The sequence below is a fragment of the Schistocerca serialis genome, chromosome 7 (genome assembly GCF_023864345.2).
Source record: "Schistocerca serialis cubense isolate TAMUIC-IGC-003099 chromosome 7, iqSchSeri2.2, whole genome shotgun sequence".
Classification (NCBI taxonomy): domain Eukaryota; kingdom Metazoa; phylum Arthropoda; class Insecta; order Orthoptera; family Acrididae; genus Schistocerca; species Schistocerca serialis.
Window position 1 is genome coordinate 168,894,477 of NC_064644.1, and position 19,362 is coordinate 168,913,838.

Here is a 19,362-nt window from a genome sequence, read left to right on the forward strand (position 1 = left end):
CGTTCTTCAGTGTGTTTCGTAAAATTGTATTGCGTCTAAATACACTCCAAAACGTTTCGGTTGCCTTATTTGAACAGTTCCTTGAGGGTTTCTCTGCTCATCTATCCGCTTCCAAAACATCTTTCTGTCCTACTGATTCTCATTAGGCATTCCTCTACCCACAATCCCATCACCTCTAAGTGATTTATTTTCTGTTTTCAGCAGTAACACGGAAATACATTCCAGTTGAGTCTACTGATAAAGTATTTTTTAAAAATACTTAATGACTTGGTCTCTGATATAACGAGGAGTTGCCATATTTTGATTATGAAAAGAGAGCAAACCAATGATTTAGTAATTCACATGGTAATACGTTAATATGTGTCACATCATTGCACACATTATGTTAAAGAAACCCTTCTTCCATTTTATGGAGTGGTAGTCTTAGAAATTGAAGCAATCAGAACCAAATCTTGTTCAAAATTGAAAGGAGAGTGCATGAATAGTCGCTGACTTAACTTCTAACCCTTAATGTTTGGATTTTTCCATAATAAACTGTTACAAGAAGTTACCAAAGTGACATGTTATGATTTTATTTTCATCATTCCATACTGGTATACACTGAAGAAATTGGATACATTATATTAATTTTTTCTCATCAAATAACATCATCTTCCACATCACTTCCATCGTTGTTGTGGCCTCCTGTCCCAAAGACTTGTTTGATGTAGCCTGTCTTGTGCAAGACGCATCATTTCTGAAAAACTACTGCAAGCTAAATACCTCAGAATCGGCATATTGTATTCATCTCTTGGTCTCCCTACGATTTTTACCCCCCCCCCCCCCCCCCCCCCCCCCCGGTCTCCCTATACGATTTTTATCCCCACCCCCCCACCCCCGGTCTCCTATACGATTTTTATCCCCCCCCCCCCACTTCCGTTCAATACTAAATTGGTGATCCTTTCACCTGTCGTATCAATCGATCCCTTGTTCTAGTCAGGTTGTGCCACAAATATATTGTCTTCCCAATTCTCGGGTTGGAGACTTTCCCTCCCGGGAACTGGGTGTTTGTGTTGTCCTCATCGTTCCATCGTCATTCATGAAAGTGGCTACACTGGACTGTGTACAGATTGGCAATGTGCACGGGTGCTGATGACCATGCAGTTAAGTGCCCTACAAGCCACTCATCATCATCATCACCATCCCAATTCTGTTCAGCACCTCCACGTGATTTACCCATATGATCTTCACCATTCTTATGTAGCACCACATTTCAAAAGCTTCTTTCCTCTTATTGTCTAAGCTGTTTGTTGAGCATGTTTCACTTCTGTACATGGCTACAGTACATACAAATACTTTCAGGAAAGACTTCGTGCCACTGAAATCTATACATGATGTTAACAAATTTCTCTTCTTGCCATTGCCAGTCTACATTTTATATCCTCTTTACTTTGGCCATCATCATGTCTACTACTAAAAGAATCTTGTTTCCTAATCTAATACCATCAGCATTGATTTAAATTGACTACATTCCATTATCATTGTTTTGATTTTGTTGATGTTCATCTTATATCCTCCTTTCAAGACACTGTCTATTCCATTCATCCGCTCTTCTAGCTCCTTTACTGATGAATCCATCTCAGGGTGTCAGCCGAGTGGTGGCGTCGTCTTGTCGCAACGTTTCAATAAGTTTCGTACCCATCGCCTTCGGGCACCAGAAGATGATGGGTACCTTATTTTATCACACATTTCTTCAAATGCGTCATCACCTGCGATGTTAGTTGGCTTATCTACATCTACTACTGTGGTGGTTGTTGGCTTTGTGTCTGTCTTGGCCTTGATAATGTGTTCATTATGCTGTTCATAGTAAATTACCTCCATTTATATTTTCTCATTTTTTACTGAACCTACTTCTGCATTACCGCTATTTCATTTTGTGTTTATAACCCTGTTTTCATCAGACCAGAAGTCCTGTTCCTCCTGCCACTATAACTAACTTCGATGTATCCATTTGCCTTTTTTTAATTGTTCTAACCAACCTTCCTGATTAAGTGACCTAAAATTCATGCTCCAATCTGTAGAGCACCAGTTTTGTTTCTCCTGATGATTACATACTCCTGAGTAGTTCCTGACCAGTAGTTCGAATGGGAGACTATTTTACTTCTGGAATGTTTTACTCAAGAGGATGCCTTCATCATCTAACCATGAAGTGGATCTGCATGCCCTTGCGAAAAATTATGACTGTAGTTTCCCTTGCTTCCATGCATGATTGTGTCATAAAATTTGGTACCTTCTGGCTTTGTTCCAGCAGCGAGTGATCATCATCATATTTTGTGTTCTTAATCTTCTGAAACCTGTTTGGGGTATTTTGAGCCTTATCATATGCCTTTTGTAAAGCTTGAAACCTCGTTCTTCTCTTCAGAATTGACTGGGGATGATAAAGTGTTGGTGACTCGATGTAACGAACTTTAGGTACATATCCTCTTCTGAAACACGTGCACCATATTAACGAAATTTCATGAACACTTCCTACTAGAACAATGTCAAAGGCATATTTCAAGTTAAAAACTTCAACAACTGGAGTGCAGTCAATTTCTCTGTTGTCAGTCGTAGGTTGTTTGACATGAACATCAATGGGATTCTTTTGCAGTGAATTTCTGATCAGTTTGATCCATGTGGAAGTAATTAAGACTTCATCTATTGCTCACTTTTTCTGCTCAGTATTGCCAAAAATTCTATCAGTGGGAATGGAAGTGTGTCCTAGGATGGTGTAGTACAGATATAAACTTCCTGAAAATATACCTGAGAGAGGTACAACCAGAATGAAAACACGTATGTTTTTGCACTGTGGTGTGCAGTTATCCGTGAAAACATGTAGTTCTTTGACAAACTGGTCAACTTCATCTGCACACACCATTTCAGACAGCTAATAACTTCATTTGGTGATTTTCCACACATTGTTTCAGTGGACATAAATATAGGTGCATCATTGGGAGCCAGGTTACATACACCTAAACTGTGCAGCCATAGTTGTCTTGCATAATATTCTACATCAAGAATTTTTTATAATCAAACAAATTCCACACAGTGAAGGATCTTTCTCACATGCCTCCTTCACTTGTCACAAATATGTGTAGAGATGTTCACCTTTCTGGTAATGCAAGTTTTTTCCAATGTGACAGCAGTTTTAGCTTTCCCACTGGATGCTGTATTGTGCTGTGCTTCATTTCAGTGCAATCATTACAAATACCTCTCTTCAACTGACCAAATCATGTTGGTATATATATTATTGAATAACCAATATCTCTCATCTTTCTGCAGCTCAGGATATTGATCCATGAAATATCTGTGTAATTGAGACATAATCAGTTGGACAGATAGATATTTCACACTTAGGCTTTTGGTTTGACAGTAATGACTCTCATGAGGGAAAATGTTGGCAGTAAAAACATATATCGTCTGACGGACATGATCAGGTTTCTTACATCCAGGAGCACGCTGTCTTCTGCCATCCTTTGGTGAATTATCCAAACATTTTACTTTCCAATTCAGTCTTCCTCACTTCATACCATGAAGAGTGCAAAATGCCTTTATGCAGGCTTTAAGTTGTACACTATCAATTTAAACAATAGAATATCTGGGTTGGAATAGCATAATATTAGGAATAGGATACACTGCTGCTCACTGTAAAGATGACCCATGGAGTTTCAGACAGGCACAACGAAAAGATAGTCATTCGTGTATCTATTGGCCAATCAGCCAAAACCTTCCTCGGCAAAAAAAAAGAGAGAGAGAGAGAGAGAAAAGAAAAAAATATACACACATTCACACAGGCAAACGCACATCATGCACACTCGGCCGCCCCCGCTGGAACTCCGACTGGAGCTACATGTGTAACAGCGTTATGCCTGTCTGTGGCTCAGCAATTCATCTTTACAATGAATAGCAATCTGTCCTGTTCCTAGTGTTAACACTCTCACTAGTGATACAGTAATGGTAGGTAGTTACCCTGTGTTTGGCATCCAGCTTGCAAGGACAAGCCTGAAACTGTGAAGTGGGATTATTCCAGAATAATCATAATATTCAGTAATTATTTTCAATACTATAATGGAATTTTAATTTATGTAATCGTATGTCTGTTACACAATATGCCCCCAATTGACTGTAATAATAAAGCATTGCTGGAAAAAAAATTAGTATACGTGGAAGGATGAAGTCAATTTTGATCCAATGATGGCATCTGCCACCTGGGGTATAGTAGATGTACTGATAGTGGTTTCAGTGTTGCCTGCCTACAGATAGCGTATTGGCGTAGTTTCCAGAATGCCATCTCTGTCTACCCTTTATTAGGGAATGCTCACAACCCTAAGGCTTAGTGTGGCACAAATGTGTGAAGAAAGCTGACAATTGTGCCACAGAGACACACTCATGTTTGCTACAGCCAACTGAGAGATTTTGAGGGGGGTCAAATTGTGGCCTTCAGAGTGGCAGGATGGTCCTCTTGGAAGATTGCCACAGAAGTTGGATGTGCTGAGTTGTGCAATGATGCTGGTATCAGTGGTCACATGAACATTCTCACACCAGTAGACGAGGTTCTGGATGTCCATGCAACACAGATGCCCACCAGAATTGTCTACTGTTGTAATAGTAGCAGTAGCAGATTATACAGCTAGCCCATCTTCCACTCCTAACACGGCATCAATGTGCACACCCTGAACGGCGCCATCAGAGGATAACTTGGAAGATCAAATGGCACACCGTGTTCTTCAGCAATGAAAGTTGATTCTACTGGCATGAAAATGATGGGTGTTTACGCATATGATGATGTAGACCTGGTGAGACCTGACTGATGTGTCGTTCTAACAGGCTAATGCTCACCCACGCACTGACCATGAAACTCAACATGCTCTGCAAGACATGCAGCAGTTTCCTTGGCCAGCAAAATATGTGGACTTGTTGGCAATTGAGCACATGTGGGATACAATGGGACGAGAAGTAACTTGGTGACTCATCAGCCATCAAGTCTTACAGGTTGAGTGGGCATGTCGTAATGTATCCCAGGACAGTATTCGAAATCTGTACGATCGACTGGATGACAGAGTCAGCACCTGCAGTTGTGCCCATGGAAGCTGCACCACATGCGAGTATGTGTGTTGCAGCATGGGCTGATACTTGGTTCCTCAGAACTGCAAGTGCTATTGATCTATAAATGTAATCATTCATCTATTCGATATGCACTGTTACAACACTAAATCTTGAGTGAACTGGAAACAACTAAAAGTGTGTACTAATTTTTTCTGGCCATGTAGTTATTGTCATTATCATTATCATGTACCCTTAAATAGTTCAACTAATCAAGAGTGTAACAGTACTTATGAATGTGATTCTAAGGTGCTACCAATTTTAATGAATACTACAGTTGGACATATTACATTCTGATAAAAATAAGTCAGTAGATTTGTCTTTCTGCAAAAACCTGTGTTTTTATTTCATAACAGTGAACTTCCATACCTGTTGTTGTTCGATATAACTCCAGGGATCATGACTGTCTAGATCATTGAAGCATCTGAAAATCATATCTTTTTGATCATTGGAGAACTTTGGTGCACACCCACATATGCAGTGGAAATCTTTAATCTGGACATTTGGACTTACAGAAGTCTCTTTATAACCTATGTAGGCATTACCTAACATACTGAATTACCGAATAGTAAGTAACGAGTCCTGCAACACATTTAAATATAAACTGACTGAAAAAAATAGCAACACCTACAAATGACTTAACATAGACTAATGAAATTTCGGAGTGCATTTGTCTGTCTAACATATTTAAGTGATCAACATTACAAGAGCACAGGTTAACGTCAGCACAAGATAAGCCACTGCAAATGTTAAATGTTAGAACATAAATTATCAGTGTAAGTGCTAGATCGTCAGATGCAGGCATGCAGATGTGTATGCATTGTGTTCTATGGGTGCCGGATGTCAGTTTGGGGGATGCAGATCCATGCTTGTTGCACATGGTAGGGCAATACAGGGATGGTTAATGTTGGCTATAGATGATGCTGAAATGGTCATCAGATGATGTCCCACATGTGCTCAATCGGAGACAGATCTGGTGACTGAGCAGACCAAGGCAACATGTCGACACATTGTAGAGAATAATGGGGTTGCAACAGTGGTATGTGGACATGAGTTATCGTGTTGGAAAACACTCCCTGGAATGATATTCACAAATTACCTTACAAAAGGTAGAATCACCAGATTGACGTACAAATTTGCAATCATTGTTCGTGGGATAACCAAGAAGTGCTCCTGCAGTCATACAAAACAGGGCCCCAGACGATAACTCCAGGTGTAGTTCCAGCGTGCCTAACACACGGACAGGGTGGTTGCAAGCCCTCAGCTGACTTCCTCCAAACCAACACGTTGCCATCAATGGCACTGAGACAGAACTAGCTTTCATCAGAAAACACATAAGACCTCCATACTGCCCACCTGTAGGCTCTCACTTGACACCACTGAAGTCACAAATGGTGGTGGTTTGGGGTCAGTTGAATTAATGCTACAGGGCACCTGGCTCAAAGCTTACCTTGAAGCAACCAATTTGTAACAGTTTATTATGTCACTGTGGTCCCAACTGCTGCTCAAATTGCTGCTGCAGATGCTGTACAATAAGCCAAAGCCTTACACTGAACACAACAGTGTTCTCTCTCAGTAGTGCCACGTGGCCATCTAGAGCCTGGTCTTCTTGCGACAGTACAGTTCCATGACCACTGCTGCCAGCAATGCTGTACAGTAGCTACATTCCTACCAAGTCTTCCTGCAGTATTGCAAAAGGAGTATCCAGCTCCTCGTAGCCCTGTTACATGACTTTGCTCAACTTCAGTAACATATTGATAATGGCATTTTTGTCACCGTAAAGGCATTCTTGACCAGCATCAACTCACCGCATCCTGTCTCAAATGCAACTAATACTCATGACTGTTACAGTGTGTTTTAAAGCAAACTTTATTTGCATCAACATATTGGCACCTCTAGCACCACTCTTATGTGGCTAGTATGAAATTTGAATAGGCGTCATCTTTCAAATGTAGCAGCACACCTTCCAACTATTGTTTATGTTGCAAAACTTCTTCTTGGCGTCAAATTTTTTTTCTGTCCATGTATTTCTATAAGTTATAATTTTTGGTCCAAAATATATCATTTTCTTTGTTTCCAGTTTCAACTCCTTGCAAACGGGCCACTTCCATTGGACAAGATTTCTGTGTTTTGTGTGACCGTGAATGCGATTCGTTGTAGAAGTCTCATTTTATGTGGAAATGATGTCCAAGGTTAATTGCTGTCTATTCTAGTATTTTATTTTCCCCCAAGTCATGTTACCAGTATCTAAATTACTTTGTGGTGATTCTGAGTCCTCATTAGGACTCTGTTCTGAGCCACTACCTTCAAATAGACCCTCATTCAAGGAGTTGACTCTCATATCAGTACTGCTCCCCACCATTTTTCAATTGACAGTGAATAAACAGCTGGGAACATGCAGCTTGGCTTGCACACTGGCAGTAGCACTGCCAAACATCTGACACTGCAGCTACTTAACAACTTGTAATCTGAAAAGGAGACTTAACAATTTCTATGTCCGAAACTAACATCTGTTGAACATTGAGTTCACAGTTTGATGGACTTACAGCTTTCTGATCTGCAAATCGTTCAGCACCATTAGGGGGCAGGTCATGAGGGTATATATATGCGTATTGTGATATAAATTGGTTTTCTAAAAAAACTTTACTTCACAGCTTCTGCTTCTGAGTGCTTCAGTTATTGACTCTATGTACCTGGAAGGAAGTGGCCATTGAATAACCGTCTTAGTAGGAAGACCAGTATTAATTCAGAAATTTTTTAAACCTGTTATTGTTTAGACCTTTTGTGGTAATAATAGTATGTTACCATTGTACCACCAATCTTACAGTGAAATATGTAGCATCAACAACAGCATTTTTATTTGCTTTCATAGATAAGAAGAAAATATCAAAGCTAAGATTTTCTTTTGTTTCTTATGAGAATCAAATCAGGCAATGGCCTTGCCGCAGTGGATACACCGGTTCCCGTGAGATCACAGAAGTTAAATGCTGTCGGGCGTGGTCGGCACTTGGGTGGGTGACCATCCAGGCCGCCATGCGCTGTTGCCATTTTTCGGGGTGCACTCAGCCTCGTGATACCAATAGAGGAGTTACTTGACCGAATAGTAGTGGCTTCGGTCAAGAATACCATCATAATGACAGGGAGAGCGGTGTGCTTACCCCATGCCCCTCCTATCTGCGTCTACCTCTGAGGATAACGCGGTGGTGGTGGTGGTCGGATGGTCCCAGTAGGCCACTCGTGGCCTGAAGATGGAGTGCTCATATATATATATAAACAAAGATGATGTAACTTACCAAATGAAAGCGTTGGTATGTTGATAGACACACAAATAAACACAAACACACACACACACACACACACACACACACACACACACACACACACACACAAAATTCAAGCTTTCGGAACCCACGGTTGCTTCATCGCGCGCGCACACACACACACACACACACACACACACACACACACACACACACACACACAAATGTCTGCTTGTGTCTGTATATGTGCGGATGGATATGTGTGTGTGCGCGCGCGCGCGAGTGTATACCTGTCCTTTTTTTCCCCCTAAGGTAAGTCTTTCCGCTCCCGGGATTGGATGACTCCTTACCCTCTCTCTTAAAATGCACATCCTTTCGTCTTTCCCTCTCCTTCCCTCTTTCCTGATGAAGCAACCGTGGGTTGCGATAGCTTGAATTTTGTGTGTGTGTTTGTGTGTGTTTGTGTTTATTTGTGCGTCTATCAACATACCAAAGCTTTCGTTTGGTAAGTTACATTATCTTTGTTTTTCGATATATTTTTCCCACGTGGAATGTTTCCCTCATTGAATATCCTTCCACACACTTACGTAAATAGTTCTCGTTTATATAAGTGCGATATGTAGCGGTTCTCATGTCACCTACCTTTCAGCTGTTGCTTATTTATCTCTGCATGTTATCTCAAATGATTTGTGTATAGATTCTGATCATAAATTAGTATTCTCATTTTATAAATTAGTATTTTGATATTCTCATTAGAATTCACAGATAATCACTTTTTCTTGGTTGTGTTCATTCTTTGCCAATTCATATTAACAGAATAAATTACAAACAATGGAAACTCCAAGTTGGAATATCAACAAGATACATTCCCAGAGTGATGGACAGAATTGGCCGTATATTGAGCAAATACGGCGTAAAGATGATTTTCAAAGTGACAAGGATGATCAAAGAGTGTCTTAGGTCGGCAAAGGAGAAAGGGGGTCCACTTGTAATGTCATGAATATACCATGCACATGCGGAAAAGTTTGTCGGAATGACTGGACGATTAGTCAACACCAGGATCAAAGAAAATAAGCGACATTGCAGGTTGGGGCAGGTGGAGAAATCGGCCGTGGCAGAGCACGCACTAAGTGAGACCGACCACATAATAAAATTTGCCAACATGAAAGTTCTGGCTGTAGAGAAGCACTGTCACATGTGCTTGCTCAGAGAGGCTGTATAAATACAAAAACACGCAAACAGTTTCGACAAGAAAGAGGAAAGCCTTAAGGTAAACGGATCCTGGCTTCCCGTACTACAGTAAACGACCATCGCAGGTAATAAGAGGAGAACCGCACCATAAATGACCGTGGAGAAGCCCTCAGATGTTGGCGCGCCAGGTACGTATAGTCTGCGGCCGTGAGCTCGGTTCCAGTTCACGCTGGCAAAGAGGGTGAAGCTTTGACAATGCCAGCCATTCGTGCTGGCGAAATGTCATTAAAATCATTAGATGAACGTCGGCCGAAGAACCCGAGACAGAAGCCAATAGGCAGTTTGTCAACAAGTGCCCACGAAAGCCTTAGCAATTTTGTAAGATAGGGAAAAGATGGATTGCTAGTCACTGTAAAGATAACATTTTGAGTTACAGACAGGAACGACGACAACAACAACAACAACAACAACAACAACAACAAAACACTTACACAATAACTTTTGGCCACGGAAGCAGCATCTGCAGGTGGTGGAGAAGGAGAAGGAATAGGAGGGTACAGATTGGGGGGGGGTGGGGGGGGAGAACAGTGCTGTGCAATGGTGTGTGGGCGGACTAGACTGCCAACAGGCACAGCGTTGGGAGTCTGTGGGGCAGGGAAGGGGGGGGGGGGAGAAATAAGGAGCGAAAAAGGAAGCAACAGAGAAGGGGAAAGGAGAATGGGTGCATTGGCAGAGGGCAGAACACACAGGCTGAGGGGATGATAAAGAGAGATGGTGATAGGACAGAGGGAGTGGAAACTGTTGGAGGAGGATGGGGGGGGGGGGGGGGGACAGTAAATTACCATAGGTTGAGGCCGGGATAATTTCGGGAGTGAAGAGTGTGGTTTAAGGATAACTCCCATCTCCACAGTTCATAAAAGCTAGTGGTAGAAGGGGTAAGTGCTCAGGTAGTGAAGGAGCTGTTGGAATAGAACATGCTGTGTTCTGTTATGCCACGGGGTGGTCTATTTTGCTCATAGTGACAATATGGCGGTGGACATTCGTCCTGGTGGACAGCTGGTTGGTAGCCAAACCAATATAATAGCTATGCAGTGATTGCTGCAGAGCTGGTGTATGACGTAGCTGCTTCCACAGGTGGCATAGCCTCTGATGGGGCAGAATAAGCTGGTGACAACAGGACTGGAGTAGGAGGTGATGGGTGGGTGGACTGGGAAGGTCTTTCACTTGGGTCTTGCACAGGAATATGATGTTTGAATTGGGAGTGGCGTAGTGATTGATTTGGATATTGTGGAAGTTGGGTGGGTGGCCAAACACCACATTAGGTGGTGTCGGAAGGATCCTGGGTAAGGTGTCCATAATTTCAGGGCGAGATGATAGGTAATCAAAGCCTTGATAAAGGATATGTTTCAGTTGTTCCAGTCTTGGGTCGTATAGGTTGACAAAGGGGCACTCCTTTGTAACTATGTCTTAGGGGTGCTAGAAGGATTGTGGGTGTGTGGAGGAAATAGTACGGGAGATCTGTTTGTGGACTAGATCTGGGTAATAATGCCTGTCTGTGGAGGCCTTAGTGAGACCATCAGCATACTGGGGGAATTTTTGTCAGTGAAGAAATGCCGTCCCTTCCTTAGAACACCAATCTTTCAGCATAAGAAAGGACATCCGTACACAGCCTCAAAACAAATCCTGCCCTAATCATAATATCTGCAAGGAAATGTTCTGTGCCCCCACTAAAAGAATTTTGGCCCTCATTGACTAGCATCAGCAACTTGTTGCCTCCCAACGTCAACGTCCTTCAGACTCCAGACACACTACCTCATTTGTCATACACCTTACTGTTCACAACTACTTGAGGATGGTATTCAAACAAATCTGCAGATCAGCACAGGCACCCGCATGGCACCCTCCTATGTCAACCTGTTTACAGACCATCTAGAGAAGACCTTCCTGGCTTCCCAAAATGCTAAACCCATAATCTGGTTCATGTTCATTGATGTTATCTTCATGGTGTAGACGCAGGGCCAAGGCACCCTATGCCCATTCCTTCACAACCTCAACACTTATCCCATTCGCTTCACCTGGTCCTCTGCAACCCAGCATGCCACTTTCCTGGACGTTAATCTGTTCCTCTGTGATGGTTCCATCCACACCACTGCCCACATTAAAACTACGAACCACCAACAGTTCCTGTATTTTGAAATCTGGCATCCCTTCCACATCAAAAAGTTCCTCCCACACAGCCTGGCCACCCTGGGACAGGGTATCTGCATTGACGAAAACTGCCATGCCCAGTATGCTGAGGGTCTCACCAAGGTCTTCACGGACAGGCATAATTCCCCAGACCGAATCTACGAACAAATCTCCCATGCCATTTCTCCACACACCCCCAATCTTCTTACCACCCGCCAAAAACCAGCTACAAAGGAGTGCCACTTCATCACCCAATACCACCACAGACTGGAACAACTGAACCACATCCTCCGTCAGGGATTTTAATTATATATTATCTTGCCCTGAACTGAGTGACATCCTACTCAAGATCCTTCCCACTCACCCTAAAGTGGTCTTCCATCACCCCACCCACCCTCCACATCATCATAGTCCATCCCTATGCTGCTCCCAGTCCCAATCCCTTGCCACAGTGATCATATCCCTTTGCAGGACCCGAGTGCAAGGCCTTCCCAATCCAAACACCCAGCACTCCCTATTTCAGACTTATTCCTTATCCTACTCCATCAGAGGTCTGGTCACCTGTGAAAGCTCTCACGTCATATGCCAGCTCTCCTGCAATCATTGCACATCGGTATGGTGAGTCAAAGTACAATATGTTATTACAATGGGTCTAAAACTGTCTGTTGTCTTCTATCTGAAGACTCTCCATGCTAGTCTATCCTCAGGTAACCTTTTCATCTGTGCATGACTACTGCAGCCTACATCTGGTTGAACTTAGTGTATTAAAGCTTTGGTCTCCTACTATAAAAATAACAAGCCTCAAAGTTTTTATTCTTCCACCAGATCTATAATTCTCATTCCAAATTGCCCTTTGGTTTCCTTTACTGCTTGCACAGTGTACAAATAGAATAACATCAGCAGTAGGCTACAACCTTTTCTCTCACTCATTTAAACTACTACTTCCATTTCATGTCCTTCAGTTGTCGTAGCTGCAGCCTGGTTTCTGTAGATAACTATTCACTCCCTGTATTTTATTCTTATACCTTCAAAATTTCAAAGAGCGTAGTCCAGTCAATAAGGCCAAAAGATTTCTTCAAATTTGCAAATGCTACAAACATAGTTTTGCCTTTCTTCAGATTGTCTTCCAAGATAAAACAAAGAGTCAGTATTGCAAAATCAAACACTGGAAAATCCAGGATGGAATAATGACAATATTATGAACAGGATAGATGCTACTTCCCATGTAGCGAAGACACTGAGTTGCAGTTAGCACAACAAAAAGACTGTCAAACAAAGCTTTCAGCCAAACAGGACTTCATCAGAGCAGACAATATACACACAAAGACACATAGACACTCGCTCACTCACACACACAATCACAGACTCTGGCTGCCAGGGCCAGACTGCGAGCAGCAGTGCATGATGGGAGAAGCATACTAGGTGGTGGGGGTAAGGAGGAGGCTGGGGTGGAGATAAGCAACCAGACACTAGGTGGGCTCTTAATATATCTTGAGCAGCATTTCTGTAACAATTGAAGTGACACCTGATTCAGTCATAAATAATTCTTGGATATCTTTTGTAACAAATTTATTATGAGGAGAGATGCTTTTCATATGCTCAGTGTTAGATTCATATACTGGTGGTAGTAGCATACTATCCCCTTCACAAAAACAAGCTGTTGTTTTGTAATTGACAGTATCATCACAGATGTCATTGAGATTGTAGGGATTATAATTGAACTTATTAGTGAACTGTAATGACATAGTTACTGTTTGTAAAATGTAAAATATGTAACTAGGTTTTCAGGTTAGAAGTCGCTGTCTTTGCTAATGTTTTTTTTTTTCTCTAGTGTAGAACCATTACTATGTGCAACATCACATACGTACAACAAAGATTGATTCTCTAAGGCATCTGGTATCCTCTAGAACCATATTTTTGTAATATTTATCTTCCTTTGATATACAGAACATTGATTTTCTTTTGGCTGGAGGACTTGTAAATAGCACAGATTGTTGCTAGCTTGGTAAATGAGCCAAGTTAATTAGTTCATTGTGTAAAACTGTAATATTAAAGTATTGACAAGGGATGTATGTAACTCTGTGTGTGGGAAATATGAATCACTGTAAGGGACAAAATTTCAGGAGGCTGAGAGGTTGGAGCCTGTAGAAGACCCAGCAGGATACACATACATAGACTACAGCGAAAAGCGTTCACTTCCAATTTCTGTACCAGATTACCATTATGTGGAGAAAGGAGGTGATAGATATGTCGTAAGTATGACTGCTATAACTGTTTTCACACTACTGATACATTGCAAAAGATTTATTGCATGTTTTGCACTTTTGCAGGTGTACAACATATATATGGCAGGCAGGCATCTGTGTTCACGCAGATACCGTGAATTTGCTAATTTAAACCTTAACCTAAAGAAGGAATTTATAGGTTTCAGCTTTCCTAAGCTTCCCGGCAAATGGCCATTCACGTAAGTAGCTTTATTTCTTAATGGGATAAGGCAAGTAACATTAGATCCTCTTCATATCTATGATGAACATAAAGAATGTATCAGTAGTTGAAAATGATGTAGAGATATTCCAGTTTAGACATTATCTGTGGAAGAAAGAAAAATAAGGGATTAATGTTGTGGTGCAGATAAGGTCATTGAGACTGAACATAAGTGTTCAGTTTAGGGAAGGATATGAAAGGTAATTGTCTGTATCTTTTTCCCTGTGAATGAGTGTCCAGGTTCTTAATTACTTTGCCACTTTTGTCAGTATTATCTGTGGAACGAATGAATATGGATTTTAGTGTAACTTTATCTCATGTTTCCAATGACAAGTAAGGTTTATGATAGTGGGGCACATAAGAAAGCAAACTTGTTGCAACTGCTACTTCACACTGTTTGATGAAGTCGCCTTCAGTTCCATGATGCCTCATTTTTTATTGTATTGTATTTGGTGGTGGTTTATGGCCAGAACGATGTGGGCATTTTAAGGGACTGATTGCATCACATGGCACAGATTTTATTCTATTAAGAGCCACTATCTTGCAAGATTAAAGTTTTCAATTTCACTTTGATTCTTCTGTTGGGATTACCACAGGTAACTGATAAGTGATCGTGCCCACATGCTAATTATAGCAATGTTTGCTTTTCATATATTCCCTATCGAATGAAAAACTACATGTAATACTTAATTCTGCACATGTATTGTCTTATTTTATATACAAAATAAGTTATATTATGTGATACACTGAAAAAAAATCATTATAATTTTACAACCTAAGTAACAAAACTTTGTATATGATTCCATTTGTAGGTTAAGTGAACAACAACTGGATGCTAGGAGGAGAGGACTGGAACAGTATTTGGAAAAAGTATGTGCTGTCAGAGTCATAGCAGAGAGTGATATTATGCAGGAGTTCCTAACAGATGCTGATGATGAGCAGGTGAGCCCAGAATTAAGATGAAAATGCGGTATTATCCTTTTTAAGAGCTAAAGAAATGAATACAAACACTGTTCATCTATTTATCTTTGTTGTAAATCAGCTTAGGTACACAGTATTGTCATCAGATAGATTACTACTAAGGTGAGTAAACTTAAGTGGACCATCAACTAATTGTGCCATCAACTTTTTTGACAACCTAAGAACAACTGAAGAATTTATAGATTTGCCAACATATCGACAGAGGTAGCTTGAAAATGCCCAAGGGGGTAAAATTGGCTAACTTTGTGAAAGCATAAAATAAAGTTTTTATTTAAAAAATAAAAACAGCCTATGCACTGCTTCTCTGCAGCTGTGCTGAATTGATGACTAGCTGCTTCAGTTGTTAAAAAGTTCTTTATTTTACTCCATGTCTTGTTTCAGCTTTTATATTGAGGGTGGTTTCTAGGGGAGTCTGAAAATTGTCCTGTGATGGGGAAAAAAGAAAAGGTTTATTGACTTTTCATTGTCGCAACACATTGTTCATATTTTTTGGGCTTTCTTTCATTGCAGTATTATTTTCAGGTTCCAGTAGAAAATGGTTTCAGTATGGAAGCCAAAACAACTCCTGAAGTAAAATGAAGAACTTTTTAGTTGCTGGAGTGGTTATTCAGCAATACTAACAGATTTTCAAGAATTAGATGCTCATATTAACTAATGAAGTTAACTCATTTGTCAGCTTGATGTCTTATTTGCAAGTGAAAGATTCTCTGGACATTTGCTAGTTAAGAGACAAATTTGATTGTGTGTAGGTAATAACAGTACTTTGGTGTTTCATCCATTAACTGAAAATTACTTTCATTCAGATATCTGTGAATGACAGTATCTAACAAACAAAATTAATCTGTAAATTGTGTTTTTGGTCTTTGAAGTTTAGAGTGGTGTTTAGCTGAGTCTGCTTTCAAATCAAGCTTGTGTGTATTGGAATTTGTGGTATGTATCTTTGGTGATCGTAGTGTATTAGAAATTTCATTTGTATAGGTTATGGAAGAAGTCATAAATATCGCCACGTGAATTTCCACTCTGCAGCAGAGTGCAGACTCATTTGAAACTTCCTGACAAATTAAAACTGTGTGCTAAGCCAGGACCTGAATCTGGGCAAGTTCTCTGTTTACTGAGCTACCCAAGCACAACTCAAGACCCACCAACACAGCCCTACTTCTGCTATACCTCTCTCCATAACTAAAGTCTATCCATTTATGGGATAGGTGTTGAGTTTCTAGTTCCAGTATCTGTGGATGCAGTCACTGGTGCCCTCCACATGGGTAACTTCCCATATCTTACACATTGAAAATAAAGAGGAAGACTTTGAAAAGCTTGACTGACTTTGGATGAATTCCCTTAGGTGAGAAACTGTTTAAAAAAAAAAATGGTTGAAATGGCTCTGAGCACTATGGGACTCAACTGCTGAGGTCATCAGTCCCTAGAACTTAGAACTAGTTAAACCTAACTAACCTAAGGACATCACAAACATCCATGCCCGAAGCAGGATTTGAACCTGCGACCGTAGCGGTCTTGCGGTTCCAGACTGCAGCACCTTTAACCGCACGGCCACTTTGGCCGGCAAACTGTTTAAAACCAAGTATTTTATGATAACATGGTATTTAAAGTCAGCCATTTCAATGAACCATTTACAACATGACTGCTTAAAAAGTGCTATGAAAAACTATACTGCAAATCAGACAATGTTAACAGTTGATTTGTGTCATTGTACAACATTGGGATCATAAAGGTGGGGTGGGGGGACAGATCATTGACGTCAACAACTATACATGAGACTGAGAATTTTGTACCTTTCCCCTGTATTATGATAGTCATCCATTATCGTAAAAAATAATGTTACGATATTTATCACCAGAGCAAACGAGAATGATCCATGCTGTCATTGATGATGTAACATATCTTGTACTGTAACTAGAAAGTTTATTGATATAAGAAACCAAGAAAAACCAAATAAATTAAGGAGATTTGTGACAAGACAAAGACCTGGTGATTAAACTAGTGGGATGAAACACATTGCAAAAATATTTGCAACAAAAAAGATGTGTATAATTATAAAGTTCTGAAACACCACCACCAACAACAACAACAACGACAACAATGAAAGCATGATTCATGAACTTCAAAATTTTGACAAAAAGTGGTAATCAACTCTACAGTTCAGGGCTGGCAACATAGTTCCTTCCTTAGACATTGCAGACTGTAAAGTCAAAAGTAATAGAGTAAGTAGTGTGATGAATTTTAAGTATGTTGATGATCATGTAAATAACTAGTCACAGGAGAATCTACTGTGGCTCAGAACAGGGTAATACAGATCACCTTCAGGTTGTAACATGTCATCAATGCAGGTTTAAGGTGGGGGAGGGGTAAGTGGGCTGTATAGCTGCATGGACATGAACATGGACTTGGAGTCAGAGGTAAAGAGATGATACAGTCTCCACAGTAGGTAGAACGTGAGGGGAGAAATCCTCTTCCTGCAATACTTGAATCTGAGGCTTCAGCAGACACACAACACTGCTTGGTTCTCGTAAATGATTGATGCAGGATTACATCAGTTTCTGTCTGCTGATACAGCGCATGCACAGCCCATTTATTCCATGCAGCTACCCATGAAATCCTGCTGTGCCTCTGGCTGACAAATCAGACCAGTGCCTGCAAATGACCTTTGTCACATAAGAACCAGACTGACATACCACTTTCTCTAGCAGTCAGCCCTCCTCATGGAACTGCCACAAGGCATCAACAGCATTGCACCTTTGTTTCCACAATGACAACTGAGTGGCATCCTGGTTGGTGAAAATTTGTGGCAGCCTTCCCTGAGCATATGGGAGAAGGAAACAAAGAAAGGAGGATGTCCACTCAGGTGGACAAATATATGCAGATTTGTGCATGACATCATGCATGAGCAAACTGTGTGCCATAGCACGTACAAATAATGAGCTAGAAGTTCATATGAAAATGCAATCGGGGAAGAGTTATGAAAGTTTTCCAAGCTTCAGGCTGATGTAATATGCTAAATTTTAAGTTTTTTAACACATTTTGGAAGTTGTACATTTCTCTTTACAGTACAAAAATTCCAGACCTTAACCTGTGTTAAACATTATTTTCTGCCTCATTAACTTCCCCCTCCCCCCTTCTCACTCTCTCTCTCACTCTCTCTCTCTCTCTCTCTCCCCCCCTCCCTCTCCCTCTCTCCCCCTCCCTCTCCCTCTCTCCCCCTCCCTCTCCCCCCTCCCTCCCCCGCACCCTCTCCCCCTCCCTCCCCCACTCTCCCTCCCTCCCTCCCCCTCTCCCTACAATCCCCCCAAGTAAGGTCGTCATTGATAGGATATCAAATACAAGTGTTATTAACTATATTTGTGTCTGTACCCATACTCCACAAACCATTGTGAACTGCATGGTGAAGGGTGCTTCTCATTGTCAATGCTCCTTCCTGTTCAGTTAGTGTACTGAGCACAGGAAAAGTGGTTGATTAACTGTTTCTGTTCACTTGTCCTTGTTACCCTATGAGAGTGATACATATGGTGTTTTAGAATATTTCTACATTCATCACTTGAAGGTGTCAGATCAATTTAAATTGATTACAGAATGACAGTGTAGTATAGTGATTCATGTTTATCATTACAGCAAGTGTACAAAAGTGTAAGAAATTTATAAATTGTGTAACGTCTATGGAGGATGCCCCAAGAACAGGACAGGCTCATCATGAAGTGATGGACAAGAACGTTGCTTAGTGGAGGAGCTAGTAATGGACAACAGACACACAACTGCGAACAAAATAGCCATAAGTTTGAAGATTAGTATTGGTTCATTACAGAATTTTTCTCGTAGTGTACTGCACTTCAGTAAGGTGTCTGCAAGACGGGTGCCATGTCAGTTGACTGCTGAATTGAGAGACTGTTGTGTCAATGCCTGTGAAGAACTTTTGCATCATTTCCACATGTGGGAAAAATTGTTACAGACAATGAGACTTGGATCCATTATCATCAACCAGAAATGAAAAGCTAAAGCAAGGAATGATGCCTCAGCTCACTGCCAAAACGAAAACAATTCCACACTCAGCCGACTGCTGGAAAAGTCATGCTTGTTCTCTTCTGGGATGCAAATGGAGTAATTTTGGAGCATTACATGGATAGGGGAG

General features: G+C 41.0%; 1 protein-coding gene across 4 annotated transcripts in view; it reads left to right on the forward strand.

The window, feature by feature from the left end:
- The window catches only part of LOC126412854 (sorting nexin-27), a 324,126-nt gene that overhangs the window by 286,710 nt on the left and 18,054 nt on the right, over nt 1-19,362 (forward strand). Inside the window, exons 3-5 of one of the 4 annotated variants that reach the window (XM_050082715.1) lie at nt 13,883-14,011; nt 14,090-14,223; nt 15,056-15,185. The exons of 1 other annotated variant lie outside the window; for it this stretch is intronic. In XM_050082715.1, the coding sequence (XP_049938672.1) occupies nt 13,883-14,011; nt 14,090-14,223; nt 15,056-15,185 (393 nt within the window). The remainder of the gene's footprint in view (nt 1-13,882; nt 14,012-14,089; nt 14,224-15,055; nt 15,186-19,362) is intronic. 2 more of the 4 variants (XM_050082714.1, XM_050082716.1) reach the window with 2 other exon arrangements.